The sequence below is a fragment of the Perca flavescens genome, chromosome 7 (assembly GCF_004354835.1).
Source record: "Perca flavescens isolate YP-PL-M2 chromosome 7, PFLA_1.0, whole genome shotgun sequence".
Lineage (NCBI taxonomy): Eukaryota > Metazoa > Chordata > Actinopteri > Perciformes > Percidae > Perca > Perca flavescens.
Window position 1 is genome coordinate 31,151,168 of NC_041337.1, and position 19,004 is coordinate 31,170,171.

Genomic DNA, 19,004 nt, shown 5'->3' on the forward strand with positions numbered 1-19,004 from the left:
ACTTACCACTCTTTGTACTCTCTTTAATGAATCCCAAGTAGACACACCTATTGATCAACAACCTATCAGTGCTTTATACATGGGCTGTACCTTTAATTACAGCACGTGTTCTTAACCATTTTCCAGCTAGTGATCATAATCTGACATTTTTCATGGTGTCAGAAAAAAATAAAAATAAGAGATCCATTTAACTTTAATCTCTAATATAATACACCAACACTCATCTCATGTTGTGTGCTTACAGTAACACCAAACAGTGTAACAAAAAAACATACCGATTTATTTAACACCAAATGGAAATATTTAACATCAGAAAAATGAATAAATGACAATTTTCAAGTTATGATGTATTCAAATGCATAGCAGCATCATAATTCATGATGATGTGACTGAGTTCAAAATTAAAGTACTTACAATTGTGTAAGCCCCAGTTTACCTGGGAGAGTTTCGGTGTGCAAAACTCGCATGCTCAAAGGGATTTGTTTTTGTTTTTTTAGATGGTCCTTCTTTTAGGTGGCTAAAATATGTTTAGCTGCTGGCCCCATCCATAGCAGTAAATTGCTTAGCTTCTGTGCCGGGACTCCTGCCTGCTTCTCCAATCTGGGGGTGTGCCGGCTGCCATCTAATACACAAACTACGGATAAGTACAGTAAATCATACAACCACACTTCAAAAAATCTGAACTATGCCTTTAAGGAAATGATTAGTGCAAACAGTTTTGATGAAAATTAGTAACTGACAGCATTATGTCACAAGATCATTTTACTTTAAAGCAACACTATGTAACTTTTCCCGCTTCGGTCCCCCTACAGGTTGTCTCATTGGAACTACAGCTGCAGCTAAAGGTTACATATTGTTGCTTTAAAGGGGTGATAGAATGCAAAACCGATTTTACCGATTTTAGTTGAATAATGACAGTTTAGCGGGTAACTAGGACATACATAGAACCTCAAAATCCCATTGACACCTCTTTCCTCTGCAAATCTCACAATTTGAAACTGCCTCTGAAAACGGGCAAATCTCAACGTTCCGCCTAGTTGACGTCAATTTGGCGGCTCCTCCTCATTTGGCTCATTTCTCTCTTTGTCACGCCCCAACATTTACATAGGCTACACAACTGACCTGAGATCAGGTAGTCTTCTGAACCTAGGTTGTGCAGATCTCAGAAATTGTATACATTGTTCATCTGCTATTTTGTTTATTATTATGCAAGAAATCAACTATGTAGAGTTCAAATATGGGCCGTTTTACGAAAATTGATGTCTAATTACAAATTTTGTCCAACTGTGTGTCAGAGTTCAGCGGCCGGTGCTGCCCGTGTTGCTGCCTCAACGCCTTTCCCGCCTTCCTTCACAGACCCCGGCCTGCTGTGAGCTAGATTGAGCTCCGTCACGGCTGGCAGCCCACGGCACTCCATACCCGTGCAAAGTCACAGTTTTTTGGGTTAATGGACTACCAAACGCCACTGCCTGGACGGAGCTCCAGGGCCTGCAGCTCCCCTCTTCCTTCTAAATGGCCGGTGTGTGTGAGTGAGAGCGCGGTCAGCGAGCTTATTACACCAGCAATCTCTTACTACAGGTTCCAGTTAATCTTATAATGTGTGTAATTATAATGTTATTTGAGTTATTTAAACAAACGATCGGTGAAATAAACGCCTCTTGTCCGCGAGTCTCATTGATAGAGCCTATGGCTGGATGGAGCTCTATCAATGAGAGCTAGCTAGCCTCTTAGAATTCCTCTGAAATTCACAAAAATTTATAAAATTGAAATCGGACACCATTGTTAGCTTTATAAGACCTTGGGGTAGAGGTTTTATAAGTGGGGTGACGAAATTCAAACTGTAAATATACTCTAATTACGCCGAAAATGAAGCTAACTAGCCGCAATCTGTACACATAGGATTGAAGGGACAGTCGCAGCTAATGAAATCCCTAGTCTTCACAAAAAAAAAATATTTGAGTTTTATATAGTTGATTTCTCGCATAAAAAAGTCTCAGAAGTGAATTTGGTAACGAAACATTGCAGTGTCTGGAATATGAGATTCTGTCGCGTCTCTAATGTGTGTGTATGGGGATTCGCTCAACCAATCAGCGCGCAGCTCATCTAAATATTCATGAGCATACCATATTGGGAAGAAAATCTCTTGTTACAAATAGGTCCAAAACACAGGGATGCATAAAGGGCCAATAAAATATCAACCAGGCCATTTTCAGCCCAACCAATGTTACATACCCCATTAGGAGACCTTAAGAACAGTGTTAAATACCCTATATAATCATTCTATCACCCGTTTAAAGCTACAGTGCGTAGTTTCTGCCGCCCCCATGAGGAACTCTAAGTAATGACAACTGTTGGCGCATCCATATGATACAAGCACCATTTTGTGTTTAGCACATCGAAACTCCGAGCCAAAGCAATAATAAAATACTGTATTATTTTAAGGACCAACAAAGCTCCCGGGTCCCAGCTTTGTCGTTGCAACAGTGCTCGATCTATAGTTAAATGGTTGAGCACTGGTATCATCACTATTTTTCTTTAGATTATTGATTGTTTTTGACCTAAGAAAATATAGGAATTAAAAATCTCCCTGTAATCAAATAAAATAAATAAATCCTAAAACCTTAAAAGCAAAAATCACCATAACTTCCACACAACTTCCTAACTTCCATTCATTCATTCATATATATATATATATATATATATATATATATATATATATATATATATATATATATATATATATATATATATATATATATATATACATACAGACCTTCTCATTCAATGCGTTGTCTTTATTTTCATGACTATTTACATTGTAGAGTCTCACTGAAGGCATCAAAACTATGAATGAACACATGGAATTATGTACTTAACAAAAAAGTGTGAAATAACTGAAAACATGTCTTATATTTTAGATATCTCAAAGTAGCCACCCTTTGCTTTTTTGATAGCGCTGCAAACCCATGGTGTTCTCTCAATGAGCTTCATGAGGTAGTCACCTGAAATGGTTTTCACTTCACAGGTGTGCCTTGTCAGGGTTAATTAGTGGAATTTTTTTGGGTTGGGACCATCTGTTGTGTTGTGCAGAAGTCAGGTTGATACACAGCCGACAGCCCTATTGGACAACTGTTAGAATTCATATTATGGCAAGAACCAATCAGCTAAGTAAAGAGAAACGAGTGGCCATCATTACTTTAACAAATGAAGGTCAGTCAGTCAGGAAAATTGCGAAAACTTTGAATGTGTCCTTAAGTGCAGTCCCAAAAACCATCAAGCGCTACAACAAAACTGGCTCACCTGAGGACCGCCCCAGGAAAGGAAGACCAAGAGTCACCTCTGCTGCTGAGGATAAGTTCATCCGAGTCACCAGCCTCAGAAATCGCAAGTTAACAGCAGCTCAGATTAAAGACCAGATGAATGCCACACAGAGTTCTAGCAGCAGACACATCTCTAGAACAACTGTTAAGAGGAGACTGCGCAAATCAGGCCTTCATGGTCAAATAGCTGTTAGGAAACCACTGCTAAGGAGAGGCAACAAGCAGAAGAGATTTGTTTGGGCCAAGAAACAAAAGGAATGGACATTAGACCAGTGGAAATCTGTGCTTTGGTCTGATGAGTCCAAATTTGAGATCTTTGGTTCCAACCGCTGTGTCTTTGTGCGACGCAGAAAAGGTGAACGGATAGATTCTACATACCTGGTTCCCACCGTGAAGGATGGAGGAGGAAGTGTGATGGTGTGGGAGTGCTTTGCTGGTGACACTGTTGGGGATTTATTCAAAATTGAAGGCATACTGCAACCAGCATGGCTACCACAGCATCCTGCAGCGACATGCCATCCCATCCGATTTGCGTTTAGTTGGACCATCATTTATTTTTCAACAGGACAATGACCCCAAACACACCTCCAGGCTGTGTAAGGGCTATTTGACCAAGAAGGAGAGTGATGGAGTGCTGCGCCAGATGACCTGGCCTCCACAGTCACCGGACCGGAACCCAATCAAGATGGTTTGGGTGAGCTGGACTGCAGAGTGAAGGCAAAAAGGCCAACAAGTGCTAAGCATCTCTGGGAACTAATTCAAGACTGTTGGAAAACCATTTCAGGTGACTACCTCTTGAAGCTCATCAAGAGAATGCCAAGAGTGTGCAAAGCAGTAATCAGAGCAAAGGGTGGCTACTTTGAAGAAACTAGAATATAAGACATGTTTTCAGTTATTTCACACTTAAAGTACATAATTCCACATGTGTTCATTCATAGTTTTGATGCCTTCAGTGAGAATCTACAATGTAAACAGTCATGAAATAAAGGTATATGCATTGAATGAGAAGGTGTGTCCAAACTTTTGGCCTGTACCCTGTGTGTATGTATATATGTGCATATATATATATATATATATATATATATATATATATGATCATTTAAGTCATTCTCTAATGCAATGCCTTCATAATGTTTATAGAGTATAGTATGCTTTGAGGTATCTTTTTCAGCCATCTGCACATATTCAAGTATTACCTTTGAGTTGTGAGTGGATGTAAACAATGCTGACAATGTCCAACAAAGGAAAAACGCTCTCCGGGAGAAGCTAAATGAAAGTGTCACACCCTGAGGATGACAAATGAAAGAGCAAAACCCTGGGGGATTCTACTCGCTAGACAAATAACGCAACACTTGAAGGGTTTTCTCACCGTATCTGACCCCAATTATGCTGTCTGACACAAATTTCAGAGTCAGGGCAATTATCCCGTGGCGTGATTAGTAACAGAGCCTTCGATGCAACTAAAGAGTCTTTAGTGCTTAATCAAGCCAAGAACTCTTCTTTTGTGGTGGTTCACCTTAGGACAGCAGACAGTACAATCTATATGTGAAGTGATCTTTGTACAAGCTGACTTCCTTTCACCAACTCTCACCGAGTAGTAGTTTATTCCTGTAACCCTCACCCGTATGTAAACCTCTTGCATTTGTGGTTTGATGAACTGCGGTTCTTCAATAAGTCATCAACCTTTGTGTTTAATAGCCATACCTACAGTCCAGCGTATCTGCATCCCCTGTCTGTGCTGTAGTGTCTGGGTTAATGGAACCCTAAACTGGAGGTTGTCACAGAGACAGACATACAGTTGAGCGGTGTTCTAGTCTGCCCCCTGCTGGAGATTCCTCTCGTAGTTTTCCAGACAGATGTGGACGCGCTGAGTGAAGTAGCTTGGGTGAGAAATGGCCCGAAGGAGGTCGGTCTGGACCAGTGTGATGTCATAAAGCTCAGAGGTGCAGGCTGTACGAGTCTCAGTGCCACCTGGGTCCAGGAAAACCTGACACAGACACACACACACACACACAGAAATGTTAGGGTTCATGTGTCACTCTTATGTACAGTACAGGCCAAAAGTTTGGACACACCTCATTCAATGAGTTTCCTTTATTTTCATGACTATTTACATTATAGATTCTCACTGAAGGCATCAAAACTATGAATGAACACATGTGGAATTATGTACTTTTTAGATTCCTCAAAGTAGCCACCCTTTGCTCTGATTACTGCTTTGCACACTCTTGGCATTATCTTGATGAGCTTCAAGAGGTAGTCACCTGAAATGGTTTTCCAACAGTCTTGAATTAGTTCCCAGAGATGCTTAGCACTTGTTGGCCTTTTTGCCTTCACTCTGCAGTCCAGCTCACGCAAACCGGATAGGATGGCATGTCGCTGCAGGATGCTGTGGTAGCATCCTTCACGGTGGGAACCAGGTATGTAGAATCTATCCGTTCACCTTTTCTGCGTCGCACAAAGACACAGCGGTTAGAACCAAAGATCTCAAATTTGGACTCATCAGACCAAAGCACAGATTTCCACTGGTCTAATGTCCATTCCTTTTGTTTCTTGGCCCAAACAAATCTCTTCTGCTTGTTGCCTCTCCTTAGCAGTGGTTTCCTAGCAGCTACTTGACCATGAAGGCCTGATTGTCACAGTCTCCTCTTAACAGTTGTTCTAGAGATGTGTCTGCTGCTAGAACTCTGTGTGGCATTCATCTGGTCTCTAATCTGAGCTGCTGTTAACTTGCGATTTCTGAGGCTGGTGACTCGGATGAACTTATCCTCAGCAGCAGAGGTTACTCTTTGTCTTCCTTTCCTGGTCCTCATGTGAGCCAGTTTCGTTGTAGCGCTTGATGGTTTTTGCGACTGCACTTGGGGACACATTCAAAGTTTTCGCAATTTTCCGGACTGACTGACCTTCATTTGTTAAAGTAATGATGGCCACTCGTTTCTCTTTACTTAGCTGATTGGTTCTTGCCATAATAATAGGGCTGTCGGCTGTGTATCAACCTGACTTCTGCACAACACAACAGATGGTCCCAACCCAAAAAAATTCCACTAATTAACCCTGACAAGGCACACCTGTGAAGTGAAAACCATTTCAGGTGACTACCTCATGAAGCTCATTGAGAGAACACCAAGGGTTTGCAGTGCTATCAAAAAAGCAGAGTGGCTACTTTGAGATATCTAAAATATAGGACATGATTTCAGTTATTTCACACTTTTTTGTTAAGTACATAATTCCATATGTGTTAATTCATAGTTTTGATGCCTTCAGTGAGAATCTACAATGTAAATAGTCATGAAAATAAAGAAAACGCATTGAATGAGAAGGTGTGTCCAAACTTTTGGCCTGTACTGTAGATACCTTCAAGTGAAGTGTTACCAAGAATTCTTAGCAAAAAATAGGACTTGGAAACTTTGTACAAAGACTGTAAAAGCTTAACTTTAAGGGTAATTCTTAAGGACTATGATTTAAACCCAAATTGTCTTCCATCAAGCACTGAATGTTTTTCACAGAAGACATTTTGACGTGTCACGGTAGGAAAAGCACAGGTGTAAATAATGAAATGAATGCTGGCTGAATTCCATTTAGCTGCTTCAGGTTTCAGGGTCCTGGCTGCTGGCTCACTGTCACACGGTCATGGTTTGCTGGACACTTGAACAGATTGGGAGCCATCGTTAATGTTATTAGAAACACCTGTGGTTTTCCTGCTACGACGTCAAAATGTCTGCTGTGAAAAATGACTGATATCGGCCCTGAGTCACCACTGAGTCTGAGTCTGACTGTGGTGAAAGTGAAAAATGTCAATCCGTGTTTTCCAAAGTCCAAGATGAAAACTTCAAATGTCTTGTTTTGTCCACAACTCAAAGATATTCAGTTTAGTTAAGAAAGAAAGAAAATATTCGCATTTAAGGAGCTGGAATCAGAGAATTTTTCAAACCAATTAATCAATTATCAAAATAGTTGGCGATTAATTTAATAGTTGACAACTAATCAAATAATCTTTGCACCTCTAGATGATTTCTCTGGAGTTCACTATAAAAACAACAGAACAATTTAAACAGCATTGCCAAAAAACAGTACGGCTATATTTTCCACAGAAAAAAAAAAAAGAAGCTTAATGCATAATTACTCCAGCAAAGAGAGAATGTGGGCAGATCATTAATGACCAAGTTACAATTCTGGCTCATTATACACAGAGCCAGAGTGATGATAAAAACGTCAACTTATCTCTTCCTAACGAGTGATCACGACTTGATATGTGGCAATTTTAGATTTCATCATTGCTACTAAAATCTCCTGCCAAAGGTCTCGCTGAGCAGTGGACAGTGTGCTCTCGCTGCCTACGTCCATCCAAAAACAGATGTAATTTCCTTTAAAGTGACTATACGCAACTTTTACATGTTTCTGAAACTGTAATTTTTCAGTAAACAGTAAAAAGAACGATATTTTTATTAATGCCTTTGCCCGGGTACGATTTTGTGACCCGCAAAGTCACAAAATGATTTACAGCACGTAGACGGCGCTACAGAGTAAACATTCTGATGGGTCACAGATTTTGGCAAAACACCAGAAAAGCCTGTGTTTGCTAACACAGGCTTTTCTGGTGTATGCAGGCTTTTCTGGTGTATGCAAGTAAAAGGTAGCAGGAGATTTATATAGGCCTAATTGTATTTTTATTTTATTTTAGAAGTTATCTGCTGTAGTTATGGCTGATACTGGGGCAGGGCCATCACAGAAAAAAAGGAAATTAAACGAAGAACAACTAAAAGCTAAAAAGGGAAAGTGACAGACAACGGGCGAAATCCAAGTCACACTCGGTCGGGTTTTCAACAGATGGAGACAATTACAAGATTGTAAATTATTCAAAACCGACCCCAAACTGGCCCTCAGGTATGTAATATGTCCGTTTCATTCATAAAATAACTTTATAATGAGCGATGTGGTTGTACGTCAGTAGCAGACATTAAATTACCTCCTCATTCCATTTAGCGCAGACATTTTATTCCTTTTTTGTTTTTGTTTGTGTTGGCCTACTATTTTCTTTTCCCTTGTCCCCCTGTACCTGTGTAAAGCGAGTTTCATGAAATGCGTAATATGAATGAAAAGTTATTACTGTATTTATTTATTTTTTATTTATTGTAAGAGGAATACCTCTTGAGATGTGTCATCTCATTAAAGGAGAATTCCGGCCAATTTTTACGTTAATCTTGATCGCTATAGCTACGCGAGTACTTTCGATAGAAAAAACCCCGACCCAAATCAGTGCAGGTAACACGGAGAAGCTGCAGCTACGTACTACAAGCGTCCCCTGAGCTAAAACGGCAGTGCTCGGGGCAAGTTTTAGAGTGCCTTTGTGCCTCTTAACAGACACAATATGCAATTAATATGTCTGTGCCACATGAACAGGGCCCTTACGTGTCAACAAGATGCGTTTTCAACTCAGACATTGTTTAAATTCACCTACCCTGATCCCTGTCTCGATCCTGCCAGTAGCTAGCTTGCCCTGCTAGCTGATAGCCGTTAGCTGCTAGCTGCCGTTTGGTGAGTGTATTCAGACAGGCTTCTGTGATAATCATCCGGGGACGTACTACAAGCTCAGGGGACGCTTGTAGTACGTAGCTGCAGCTTCTCAGTGTTACCTGCACTGATTCGGGTCGGGGTTTTTTCTATCGAAAGTACTCGCGTAGCTATAGCGATCAAGATTAACGTAAAAATTGGCCGGAATTCTCCTTTAAGAGATTGTTTGCTAAAACAGTTTCTTAATGCTTTGATGATTTTTTTAATGCTCCTAACACAGTGACAGTGATATCTGGTTTAGCTCACGATACATCCAAAGTAGGCTAAGTTACCGTATGCTACACTTGAAATGCAACGATGCATCTGTAACCTAATCTCTTATTGTAAATGAATGAATTTCTGTCTGAGCAAGACATTCATCTTAACTATGTGACCTCCCGGTAACACTAACTAAGTAATAAAGTGGGTAATAAAGCACCGTAAAGAAAAGACCTTTACGACAGCAGGTGTGGTAAAAACACTACCGCTATTGTCCAAAGGGGCCGCTGCAATCAACACAAACTGAAAGTTACATATAGCCACTTTAAAAAACGATGACAAGAAAGAAACACCACATCCACTCCAGCAAGTCCAACAAAATGAACACATCTGTATGATGGTTTCTTAGAGCTGCAGGTCAATACCATCGACTCAATGGTTATATAACAGTGCTGATGTTTTTAGTCATCAGAACATGAAAGAAAATGACACAGCAGTGTTACTAAAGCACGTTATCATCCTTCTCTCTCTTCAAAATTATTCTCTCAAATCCTAGCTCTAATTCAAAAGCTCAATAGTTTCCAAAATGGAAAACGAAAAATTGCCCTTATTATTTATGTATAAGCCAATTTAAGCTGTATTTAAGCTGTGCATGTAGTTGCAATGCTTATGTTTGCCGATAGAGGTTGTTGTATTCTTGCTGATGTCCCGATGTAAAAGGCGCGACAGTACCTTGGGATGAACAATGGTATGCTCATCGTCCTGCCGGATGTGGTCGTCTATGAAGATGTGCTGAACGTGTTGGTCAAAGGGGTCGACCCACAACGGCTTCCCCCCGCGGATGGAGAAGGTGTTAGTGGCCCACCTGAGCGAGAAACAAGCACGGGAAGATTTTTGTAAAAAAGGATGGATGAAGGGACGGAGGCCACAAAAATTGGTGGCTTGAAGAGTGCTATGCATACCAGTCATAGTGGTCCTGAAAGCCCCCCAGGCCCTGGACTGAGCTGAAGTACTGGTACAGGCTTCTTTCTCCATCACGAGTGGAAATGCTTTCCTTGGCGCGGCTCACGACGATTCCCCTCCTGCTGCAGCGGATCTTGCCCGGAGTCGTATTCACATTTAACTGAGCCAAGAGTGACAGGAAGAGTCAGAGAGAGAAACAAGGAGGGAGAGCCGCTCGGAACTACATGGGGAAAGCATCAAATCAAAACGAACCTCTGTGAAATGATTTTATTATTAAAATCAAGTTTGACAGACTTGACCTAAATTAATTGTGATATCAGCATTAAAAACTTTCTTACACATGAAATAAAAGTCTGTGCCAGCTACATAACAAAACAACTGCCATTCTGTAGCTTTATAATAAATAGTGAATGTTTACAGATTAGAGCCCGACCATATATCGGCAGGCTGAGATTAGGCATTTTCCAAACTATCGGTATCTGCATTTATAATGGCCGATAAATGAATATTAAAAAATAAAATAAAAAAAGGACGAAACACCCTTCAACCATGTTATGAGTGTTGGCGTTGAATAGTTGGTCCACCAGAGGGCGCTCTACAACGTCCGTGTTGGCAACATAGACAGTAAAAGAATGGACACAGCGACGCCGTATATTTTGGAGACCAGTGAAGTCACTTTTCCGGCGATGGCTGAGCATTACTGCGCACCCTTAAACTGAGCTTGACGACGTAGATGTGACGTGAGCAACCTATTATAAGTCTTCTGGTAGCTGTGCCAAGAGAAATCTCAATCATTCCCAATCTTGCAGAGACGGAGAGCGTAGGTATATGTAAGGAGATAACATGGGCACAGGCTAATTATTGCTAAATAAAATGCTAGTTAACGTTAGTAATTAAACTTAAACTAATGTAAGTCGAAACTGCCTATGAGCTTCTCCTGTACTATACAGTCATTTCTCTACTGTGCGACAGAAAGTCGCATAGTTATGACACAATCGTTAGCCTATTCTTACAAAAACATCTGCTACGGAGCCATAACGTCAGATATGAGGTAATGGAGCCTTTTATACATTGTTGTGTTTCTTTAGAAATAAACAATTGACAAATAGAGTCTTTAAACGCTTCAGATGGAAAGTTATTCGCTGTCAAAGTGACACCAAAATGAGGTGATGGCATATTAGCCTACAATCTCCCCATAGGAAGAACGCTTTTCAGATGCTCGCTTACCCCCTTGGTCGGCAACACTCTTTGATTAATTTTTTTGTTATTGTGTTTTTGTTCAAAGGACTTTTCATATCTTAAGTTTGTATTTTTACACATTTTATTTATCAGAACTAATAACTAATATATTTTCTGTTGTGAAAATAAAACAAACAAGCTTATTTTTAAACTGCATTATATTATTATTTTAGTGAGGACTCATAAATAACTACAAATAACTAATGTTAGGGAAATCTGTTTTGTTACGCGGTTTTTTGATTATTTTTTTTTTAAATTATATATCGGCCGATATATCGGATTTTTAAATCACCAAATATTTGTATCGATATCGGCCTTAAAACTCCTTTATCGGTCGGGTTCTATAACAGATGACCATAAACTATTAAACAGCGATGAAGTGAACAATTATTCTGGACTTGATATGTTGTGGGAATTGAGAAAAAAAAAAAACCTCTGGCATGAAATTTCAACTTAATAAGAAGCCTACTTCAACTGAATGCAAAAATTTAAATGGAGTGGTGTCAGCCGTTTTATTCAGTTAAATCAATTATTTAAAATAAACAAAAACATTTTACCCATGCTAATGGGTGAGCTCTAGGGATGGAAATGTCAGTCATTGGGTCCACCACATGGTGCAGATTGAAATATCTCAACAACACGGAATAAATCATTTTGGTGATCCCTTAAAAAGGGGACATCTGATGAAAATTCACTTTTTCAGTGCTTGTGAACATACATTCGGGTATCTGGAGTGCCTAGCTGTAGCACATGGACAACCCAAACCCAAATAATATCGAGGCAGGAAAAAAAACAGCTCAAGATCAAAAACTGAACAATCACATTATGTCCTGTGATTGATTTCCCCCCCCCCTGCTCGTCTGTCAATAGCAATACATGAATAGCATGTGACAGGAGAATAAGATTTCCACTGTGCTCTTCAGCAGACAGCCAAGTGTGCCTGACAGCTTCACTTTCGGACATCTCCTCCACCTCTCCCTCCCGTCATCAGTCCATTCCACTCCTCTCAAAATCAATGTTTTCCGCTGTAGCGAGCTAACAAGCAAGGTATACAACTCTGTGTGAGTGAGTGTGTCGGTGGGACGGTCTGTGTTAAAGAAGGCCATGCTCTTCAAGAGAACATCTTCGCAATCCCCCACCCCTAAAGAACATCAAGACACACAAACGTTTACTGGGAAGGGGAACGACCTGCAGCAAAGGCCGAACCCGCAGCCGCTGCGTCGAGGAGCAAACACCCACACATGGGCGCCCGCTCCACCAGGTGAGCTAACCAGGGGCCCCACAATTTATAAAAAATTTCATTTGAATGATCCAAAATTGATTCATAAAATCCAAGAATCGATCTTTATCATATGAAATTAAAAAGACCTAAGGAATCCATTGGTACCAACTATGTCATACTAGCTTATTGGGAAGGGGGTTCAATAACGCTCCAAAGTTAAGTTACATTTTGGTGAGGGAAAAACTGCCATGGCCATTCTCAAAAGGGGTCCCTCTGTCTTAGAGGGAACCTTGTACAATTGCAGAATCTCTTTCATATCCAAGCTAAATTGGTATTGTTACTGAAATGATTCTAACCTAATTGATATTGAATAAAACTGATTGGGGACCTAGTAAATCGGAATCGATTTGGAAAATCATTGATGATATCCGCGCCCCTTTGCTGCATGTCATCGTCCCCTTTTCTGTTATTCTCTAGCTCGGGGGTTCCCAAACTTTTTGGTCTGGGGTAGCCCCCGGCCCTGTTCCCAGTGTGTTCCCAATGTTCAATACTAGTCATTATTTAAAAGTGGATATTGTGATTTTGTATGGCGGTACAATTAGAGTCAAGTCCTTACTGCACCCGGATTGGACTCCAGCCCAGGGCTCCCTGCTGCTTTGCCTATTGCTGTATTTTAAATTTGTTTAGCTGCTCTACGATCTGTCCACATACCCGCTGGTAACTGCAGAAGTACCCCGTGGGGTACAAGATACCCTGGTTGGGAATCGCTGCTCTAGATCTAGCTCTCTATAATGACAAGGGTATATAAAATCCCCCAAAAAATTATCTTTAAAAAAAGAAGAACTTGAATGCCTTCAAGCCTACTGTAGCAAATATGGCATGGTTGTAAAAGAGAACAAGACAAAGTTCATGGTAATTATGGGTTCTTAGGAAGATTAGCTGCACATTTTTACCCATGGGCAATGTGAAAGGTACTGTAAGGCTCTCTTGGTGTGATGTTCACAGTTCCCTGACCTAATTATAACTAAACTTTGAGGAGAAACAGAAACATTTAAACAGACTAATACTCTTATTTGCTACTGATTACGATGCCCTATTTAGCGTGAAAAGAAAAGTGTTAAAAGCTGCTATCCGTTCTGCTGTGGAAGCACCAGGGACACAAAACAATACCCCAAATCCCAGAAAAAGTGATTTTTTCATAATATGGGCACTTTAAGTACTTTGAAATCTCATCACATAATCTATTTATTCTAAAAACGCATTTTAATGACGTTTGCACGCCTAAATTTGTTTTTAATTCTTTGCTCATCTTTGACTTAAATATTAATTCAAATGCTTTTAATGTCTTTTTATAGCTTTGAAGCACTTTGTAACCCTGTTTTGGAAAGTCATAAAACATGTTTGTACTTACAGGAAGTCTACGTTAGGAAGTGCTGCTGTAAAGCCCACTCTGACAGTGTAGTAAACCAGACAATACCTTACCCCGCTGAATTAACCCCAAACTATCAGCTAGGCCAAAATAGGTTGTTGTCATTTGGGGCGAACTTACTGTGTACTACACTTTAACTCATAACTTGATAAACAAAATGTGTGAGATTCTACTTCACCTTGAGATCGGGCAGATCAGGGAACAGCGGATGGGCCCCTTCATTCAGCACTCTGGAGACCGCGCTCAGCACACGAGGTAGGTCGCTTCCAAACGAACGGAAAATGATGGCAAACTCCCTTCCTTCCTGCACCAGGTCTTTGAGCAGCTGGAAGAAGGAGGGGAGGATCCAGTGGTACAGTTGCCCACCCTCTCCTTTTACAGACAGCTCTCGGTCTCCCTGCAGGGAATGGAGTCAAAGAGCAGTCAGTAACACATACTTTATCTGGGATCAAGGATGCTATGTAGCCTGGTCCTGTGAGGCTCTTCCTATGTGTTATTGGTTGATATTTTTTTGATACATTTCTTCTCTGTGAAACATATTTCAGATAAGTCAAAATGCATTTCAATGAATCTGCCAATACTGCCAATAAATTTGCCATTCATTTTAAAATAAAAAAAATAACGATGCAGAGTTTTGAGGTATATCCCAATTTTAAACAGGCTGAACTCAAGCTAATGTCAATGTTTGAATCAACTTTTGTCTGTGGAGCAGTGTTTTCTACAGTGAAACAAGTCAAAACATTCCGTTCTTAAGGAAAGACTTGCTTTGAGTTGCCAGAACCGAGTACATGCCAGACACGAGAAGGATTGTGGATAACAAAGACTCAGGTTTCCCACTGGGTCAATATACTGTAGGTAAGAAAAAAAAAACTATGACAACTGATATGTACTATGCCTGTCATTAGATCTGGAAGTCACTGCTGCTGTTGTAACGTGGACGTGCATGTGTCGTGTGGCTCTTTGCTTTGGTGCAGGTTTTTCTTTTGGCTCTTTATGCTGAGCTGGTTGGCCACCCCTGCTATATAGCTTGCAACAACAACTAAAATGGCCAGGAAATCTTACTCATTTTTACACAGCAACTTTACCACCTATCAGCAGAGCCACTTTGCCAATGAAAGAATGACCAAGCATGACCTGAACACTACAGTGTTCCTCCCATACACCATGGGGTTGGATCTGCATGACTAAACAGGGCCTGACAACTGTAAAAGTTACAGAATATATTGTAACGGTCAGCCCAGTGCTGCAGTGTTGAATAAGGAGGCAATGTTATTTAGGGAACACAGCTTAACTCAGGCCGCGGTTGGCCGTGACCACGCCGTCCATTCAGTCGCCAACAACAGACCGAAACCCCCGCTCTTCCTCCACCACCCAATCACAAAAACTTGGGTTGTCTAGCGAGACAATCCCCACCCCAATTGGTCTCATATAACCACAATGACCTCTGCTGGTAACATTAGTGCATAACACAAACACATGTAAACATCTGCATAACTGATGAACTCATAATAACAGGGACACATTAACTCAGCTCATTACAATATAAAAAAAAAATTAAATAAAAAAAAAAAGCTGCTTGCGCTACAAGCTAGGTGTCAAAAAAGCTACAGCTTAAATCCCACAAGTATACTTTAAAAATGAATGAATGAATCTAACCATGTTTTGAGATGGTTTATGAGGAGATGTGAAAATACCCATTATGTTTATGATGCAGTTGAAAAAGGCTGCTAGAAAGTAAGGAAACTAAACTAAGTTGCATAATGTACAACTATTCGCTTAACTCGTGTACCTCCGGTGTATATGCGTCACCATAGATTTTGCAGGTTAAGCAGACCGGTTTGTCTCGTTTCGCAGAAAAAAAAAAATACGACCACATCAGCTGGTGTATACTAGCTGTTGAACAGAGGATGAATGCTCAGTTCATACAGGAGAGGAAAAGTGAGCTCTAAAGTATCGCAGTGGGTGATCTTTATGTGGAATTACTTTAAATTGGAATAGTACAAATTACAGACAGACTATTTGTAGGGTTAGCAACACCACAATCCTCAAGGTCAGAAGAAATATGATCAAAAATAATCAGTTAATCACTACAAACTTTGTAAAAACTGTGTCGAGTGTCACATTTTATTTGAATGTAAGAGTGAAAACATGATTTGTACTCATCTGTAATGAGTAATAGGGAAAATACTAGCCAAAGTACTACTGTTTAAATTAATGTTATTATTACAGTCGGATAAGTTCGGATTATACAGTTGTTTAAGTAATTTATGATGCACTTCATTCCTGCCAGGTGCCATTGTTTTGTCATTACTGCATCGTATATTTTTATAAATGTAATGTAATCAAGGTCTCTCTTAAGTAAATAAAAATTTAAAAACTTGTAGTGATCAGAAGGGGGGTGTGGGGGGCGGGGGGGAGTTTGAACTTAATCAGTTGTCAAACTTTATACCGACCATCTGGCCTTCTCATCCATTCTCTCTTATACGATGCTTGCCTTGGTGCCCTCAGGCCAGCGCAGCAGCTCCAGATGTTCATCCAGAATCCCGCGGAAACGTCTCCCTGCAGCGGAGGTGAAACCTGCTATCTTTCCAAAATGAGAGTGGTAACTAACTGCATCATCGCACGGTGGAAGCAGGGAGGCCGAGTCACTCAGCCATTCCCACTTTCCTGCAGACAGGTGAGGAGAACAAGGTTTTTGTGAATGGTATTAAATGTAGACACACTAAACATCAAACAATGAGTGGAGGATGCTAGTACAGTACTGGAGCGAGACCTGGCTCCCAGGGTTGCTCTGAAGCCCTCAAGGGATTCTAATAGGGCTGTGCTCGATTAAAGAAATTCTTAGTCGACTAATTGTATCGACTAATCGATTAGTTGATTTAATCGACAGATCTGTAAATCTCATGCAAAAGCACCACTTTAATTATTGTGTTTACCAGAGATGTGCTCGTACGTTTCTTGGAAATAAGTCGTTCAGCATGAAAAAAGCATAAAACATGACTAATCGACTAAAGAAATCTAAGTTGACTAAGACCAAAACGACCGACTAAGAGGGAGCAGCCCTAGATTCTAATATTTCTTGCTATAGAATAAAAATGCAGTTGTGTAGCCAAGGATAATATAAGTCAATAACATTCATGATTACATTTCTCCATTGCCTCTGATGACTTTAAGGCAGTTGTACACAAGCTTTTTTTTTTTAAATTACATTTAAGCCTAATTCCTTATATTTTTATGTTTTATTTGTACTTTAATTCTCTCACAAATGCTGAAAGAGTTTCTCATTTCCCACATGCAGATTTTGATTCTAACTTTGTGAGACACCCCGTCTGGAACATTATGTGAGCACTGTTCGCCTGAACCGATAAAGGTACAAGGTCACCCTAAAACTATCTCTAGTTTTCTCATGCCAGTTGAGATGTAACTGGGGGGATGACAGTCGTACAGGGAGGAGGAGGTGAGATGGCTCCAAGATGTCTCTTGTATTTCTTGATTGTCTTCATGTGTATCAGATTGCATGTAAAAATTGTAGCGTCATAATAATCCAAGTGCGTGTGTGCTAGGGCTGGTCTTAGTCAACTTAGATTTCTTTAGTCGATTAGTCATGTTTTATGCTTTTTTTCATGCTGAATGACTTATTTCCAAGAAACGTACGAGCACATCTCTGGTAAACACAAGAATTAAAGTGGTGCTTTTGCATGACTCTTTGCGGAGAAACTCAGATTTACAGATCTGTCGATTAAATCAACTAATCGATTAGTCGATACAATTGAATGATTGTTAGTCGACTAAGAATTTCTTCAATCGAGCACAGCCCTATTGTGTGCTGTCACTCTGAAGCTGCATGTAAGCCTGGTGTTTCTGTTCACTCATTAGAGAAACCGACTCCACACTGGGCTGTGGCCTTTTGTGAAATCATGTTGCTCCTATTTGCAAATATATCTTTAATAAAATACAAAAGACCCAACTTGGTTTTAGTCTCAGTCTGTCTTATTTGTTTCAATTTAATAAACTCTGAAAACCTCTACCCCTGCTGCAAAGGAAACTTCCACTACACTTCCACATTAGCATAACGATCATATCGTAAACAATGACTTTAGACATATTGATGACCTGCCATTCGGCATATGTGCGATTCCAGTAATGCATTTTCATTTTAATAACGTCAATTATTATTAGGCTAATTTTGGTTGGTTGACAGCTTGTCTTTAGGCTACTCATAGTTTCGGGAAAAGTAGGCTAGATGATTGGATTAGATTAGATAAACTTTATTAATCCCAAATTGGGCAGCAAAAAATTATAAGACACACAGCACACATACAGAATATACAAGAAATAATAAATAGGATAGAATACAAGAACTATTCAAAAATAAACAAAAAATACAAAGGAAAGAATTTAAAAAAAAAAAGGAGGACTTTTTTTGACAGATTTTTAGATGGAATTCGGCACAACAGGAACAATGACTTCGCTGACTGGGCAAATCCTTGTGGGATTCGGAAAAGTAGCCTACTATCGAGTCCATTTCCAGTTTACCTTTTTTGCTCATCTTTCCCCAGGTGACAGTCGAGAGGAAATGGTCCAGGGCAGCTTCTATCCCCTGAGCTATCACGGTGTCCGACACCAGTATGGTGTTGTTGAGGTCGATGTGCAGGACTAACTTTTTCCTCTGGTCATGATTCGATGGCCACAGCTCCCGAGGGACTGTCAACGCGGGGTCACCGGTCCCACACGCGAGCTCAGGGGCATTCCTGCCGTTTGTCCCTTCACGTTCTTCAGCTTCGCGACCGTTGCTCTCGTCGAACTCCGCCATTAGGGTGATACCACTGACGACACGTTATTGGCTTGAAATTATTCAACTAAAACTTACCGGCTCAGCCTTCTGAGCTGTCATTATTTACCTGTACTTCCTTCCTTCATCTTATTTTCTTCTTCTGGTGCTCAGTGTATACTACCCAGCCAGTGGAGAGAGCGCCATCTTTGGCTGAAATTGATAACCTTAACGATGGCTCAGCTCCATCAAGTGTCCCAGTAAGCTATTCCAGTGAGTCAGCATGCACAA

General features: G+C 40.4%; 1 protein-coding gene across 2 annotated transcripts; it reads right to left on the bottom strand.

Annotated features, from left to right (window-relative positions):
• Positions 1 to 259: 259 nt before the first annotated feature.
• On the bottom strand, positions 260 to 18,952 carry si:dkey-32e6.3 (uncharacterized). 2 transcript variants are annotated; one of them, XR_003693012.1, is made up of 7 exons: positions 18,479 to 18,952; positions 16,437 to 16,609; positions 14,121 to 14,339; positions 10,052 to 10,212; positions 9,822 to 9,954; positions 5,025 to 5,307; positions 260 to 622 (listed from the first exon to the last, which is right to left on the bottom strand). XR_003693012.1 is itself a non-coding variant. In XM_028583529.1 (6 exons), exons 1-6 carry the CDS (start codon positions 18,753 to 18,755, stop codon positions 5,131 to 5,133), a joined length of 1,140 nt encoding a protein of 379 aa, XP_028439330.1. In that variant the 5' UTR covers positions 18,756 to 18,952; the 3' UTR covers positions 4,454 to 5,130. The 2 variants fall into 2 exon arrangements, 1 of the variants encoding a protein (XP_028439330.1); XM_028583529.1 differs by lacking the exon at positions 260 to 622 and having other exon boundaries at positions 4,454 to 5,307.
• Positions 18,953 to 19,004: the final 52 nt, after the last annotated feature.

Excerpts from the sequence above, each read along its gene's own strand:
- si:dkey-32e6.3 (XM_028583529.1), bottom strand. The coding sequence starts at position 18,755 with ATGGCGGAGTTCGACGAGAGCAACGGTCGCGAAGCTGAAGAACGTGAA. Across the intron at positions 16,610-18,478 it reads GGGAAAGATGAGCAAAAAAG|GAAAGTGGGAATGGCTGAGT; the intron begins GTAAACTGGAAA and ends ACCTGTCTGCAG. Across the intron at positions 9,955-10,051 it reads TTTCAGGACCACTATGACTG|GTGGGCCACTAACACCTTCT; the intron begins GTATGCATAGCA and ends TTTCTCGCTCAG.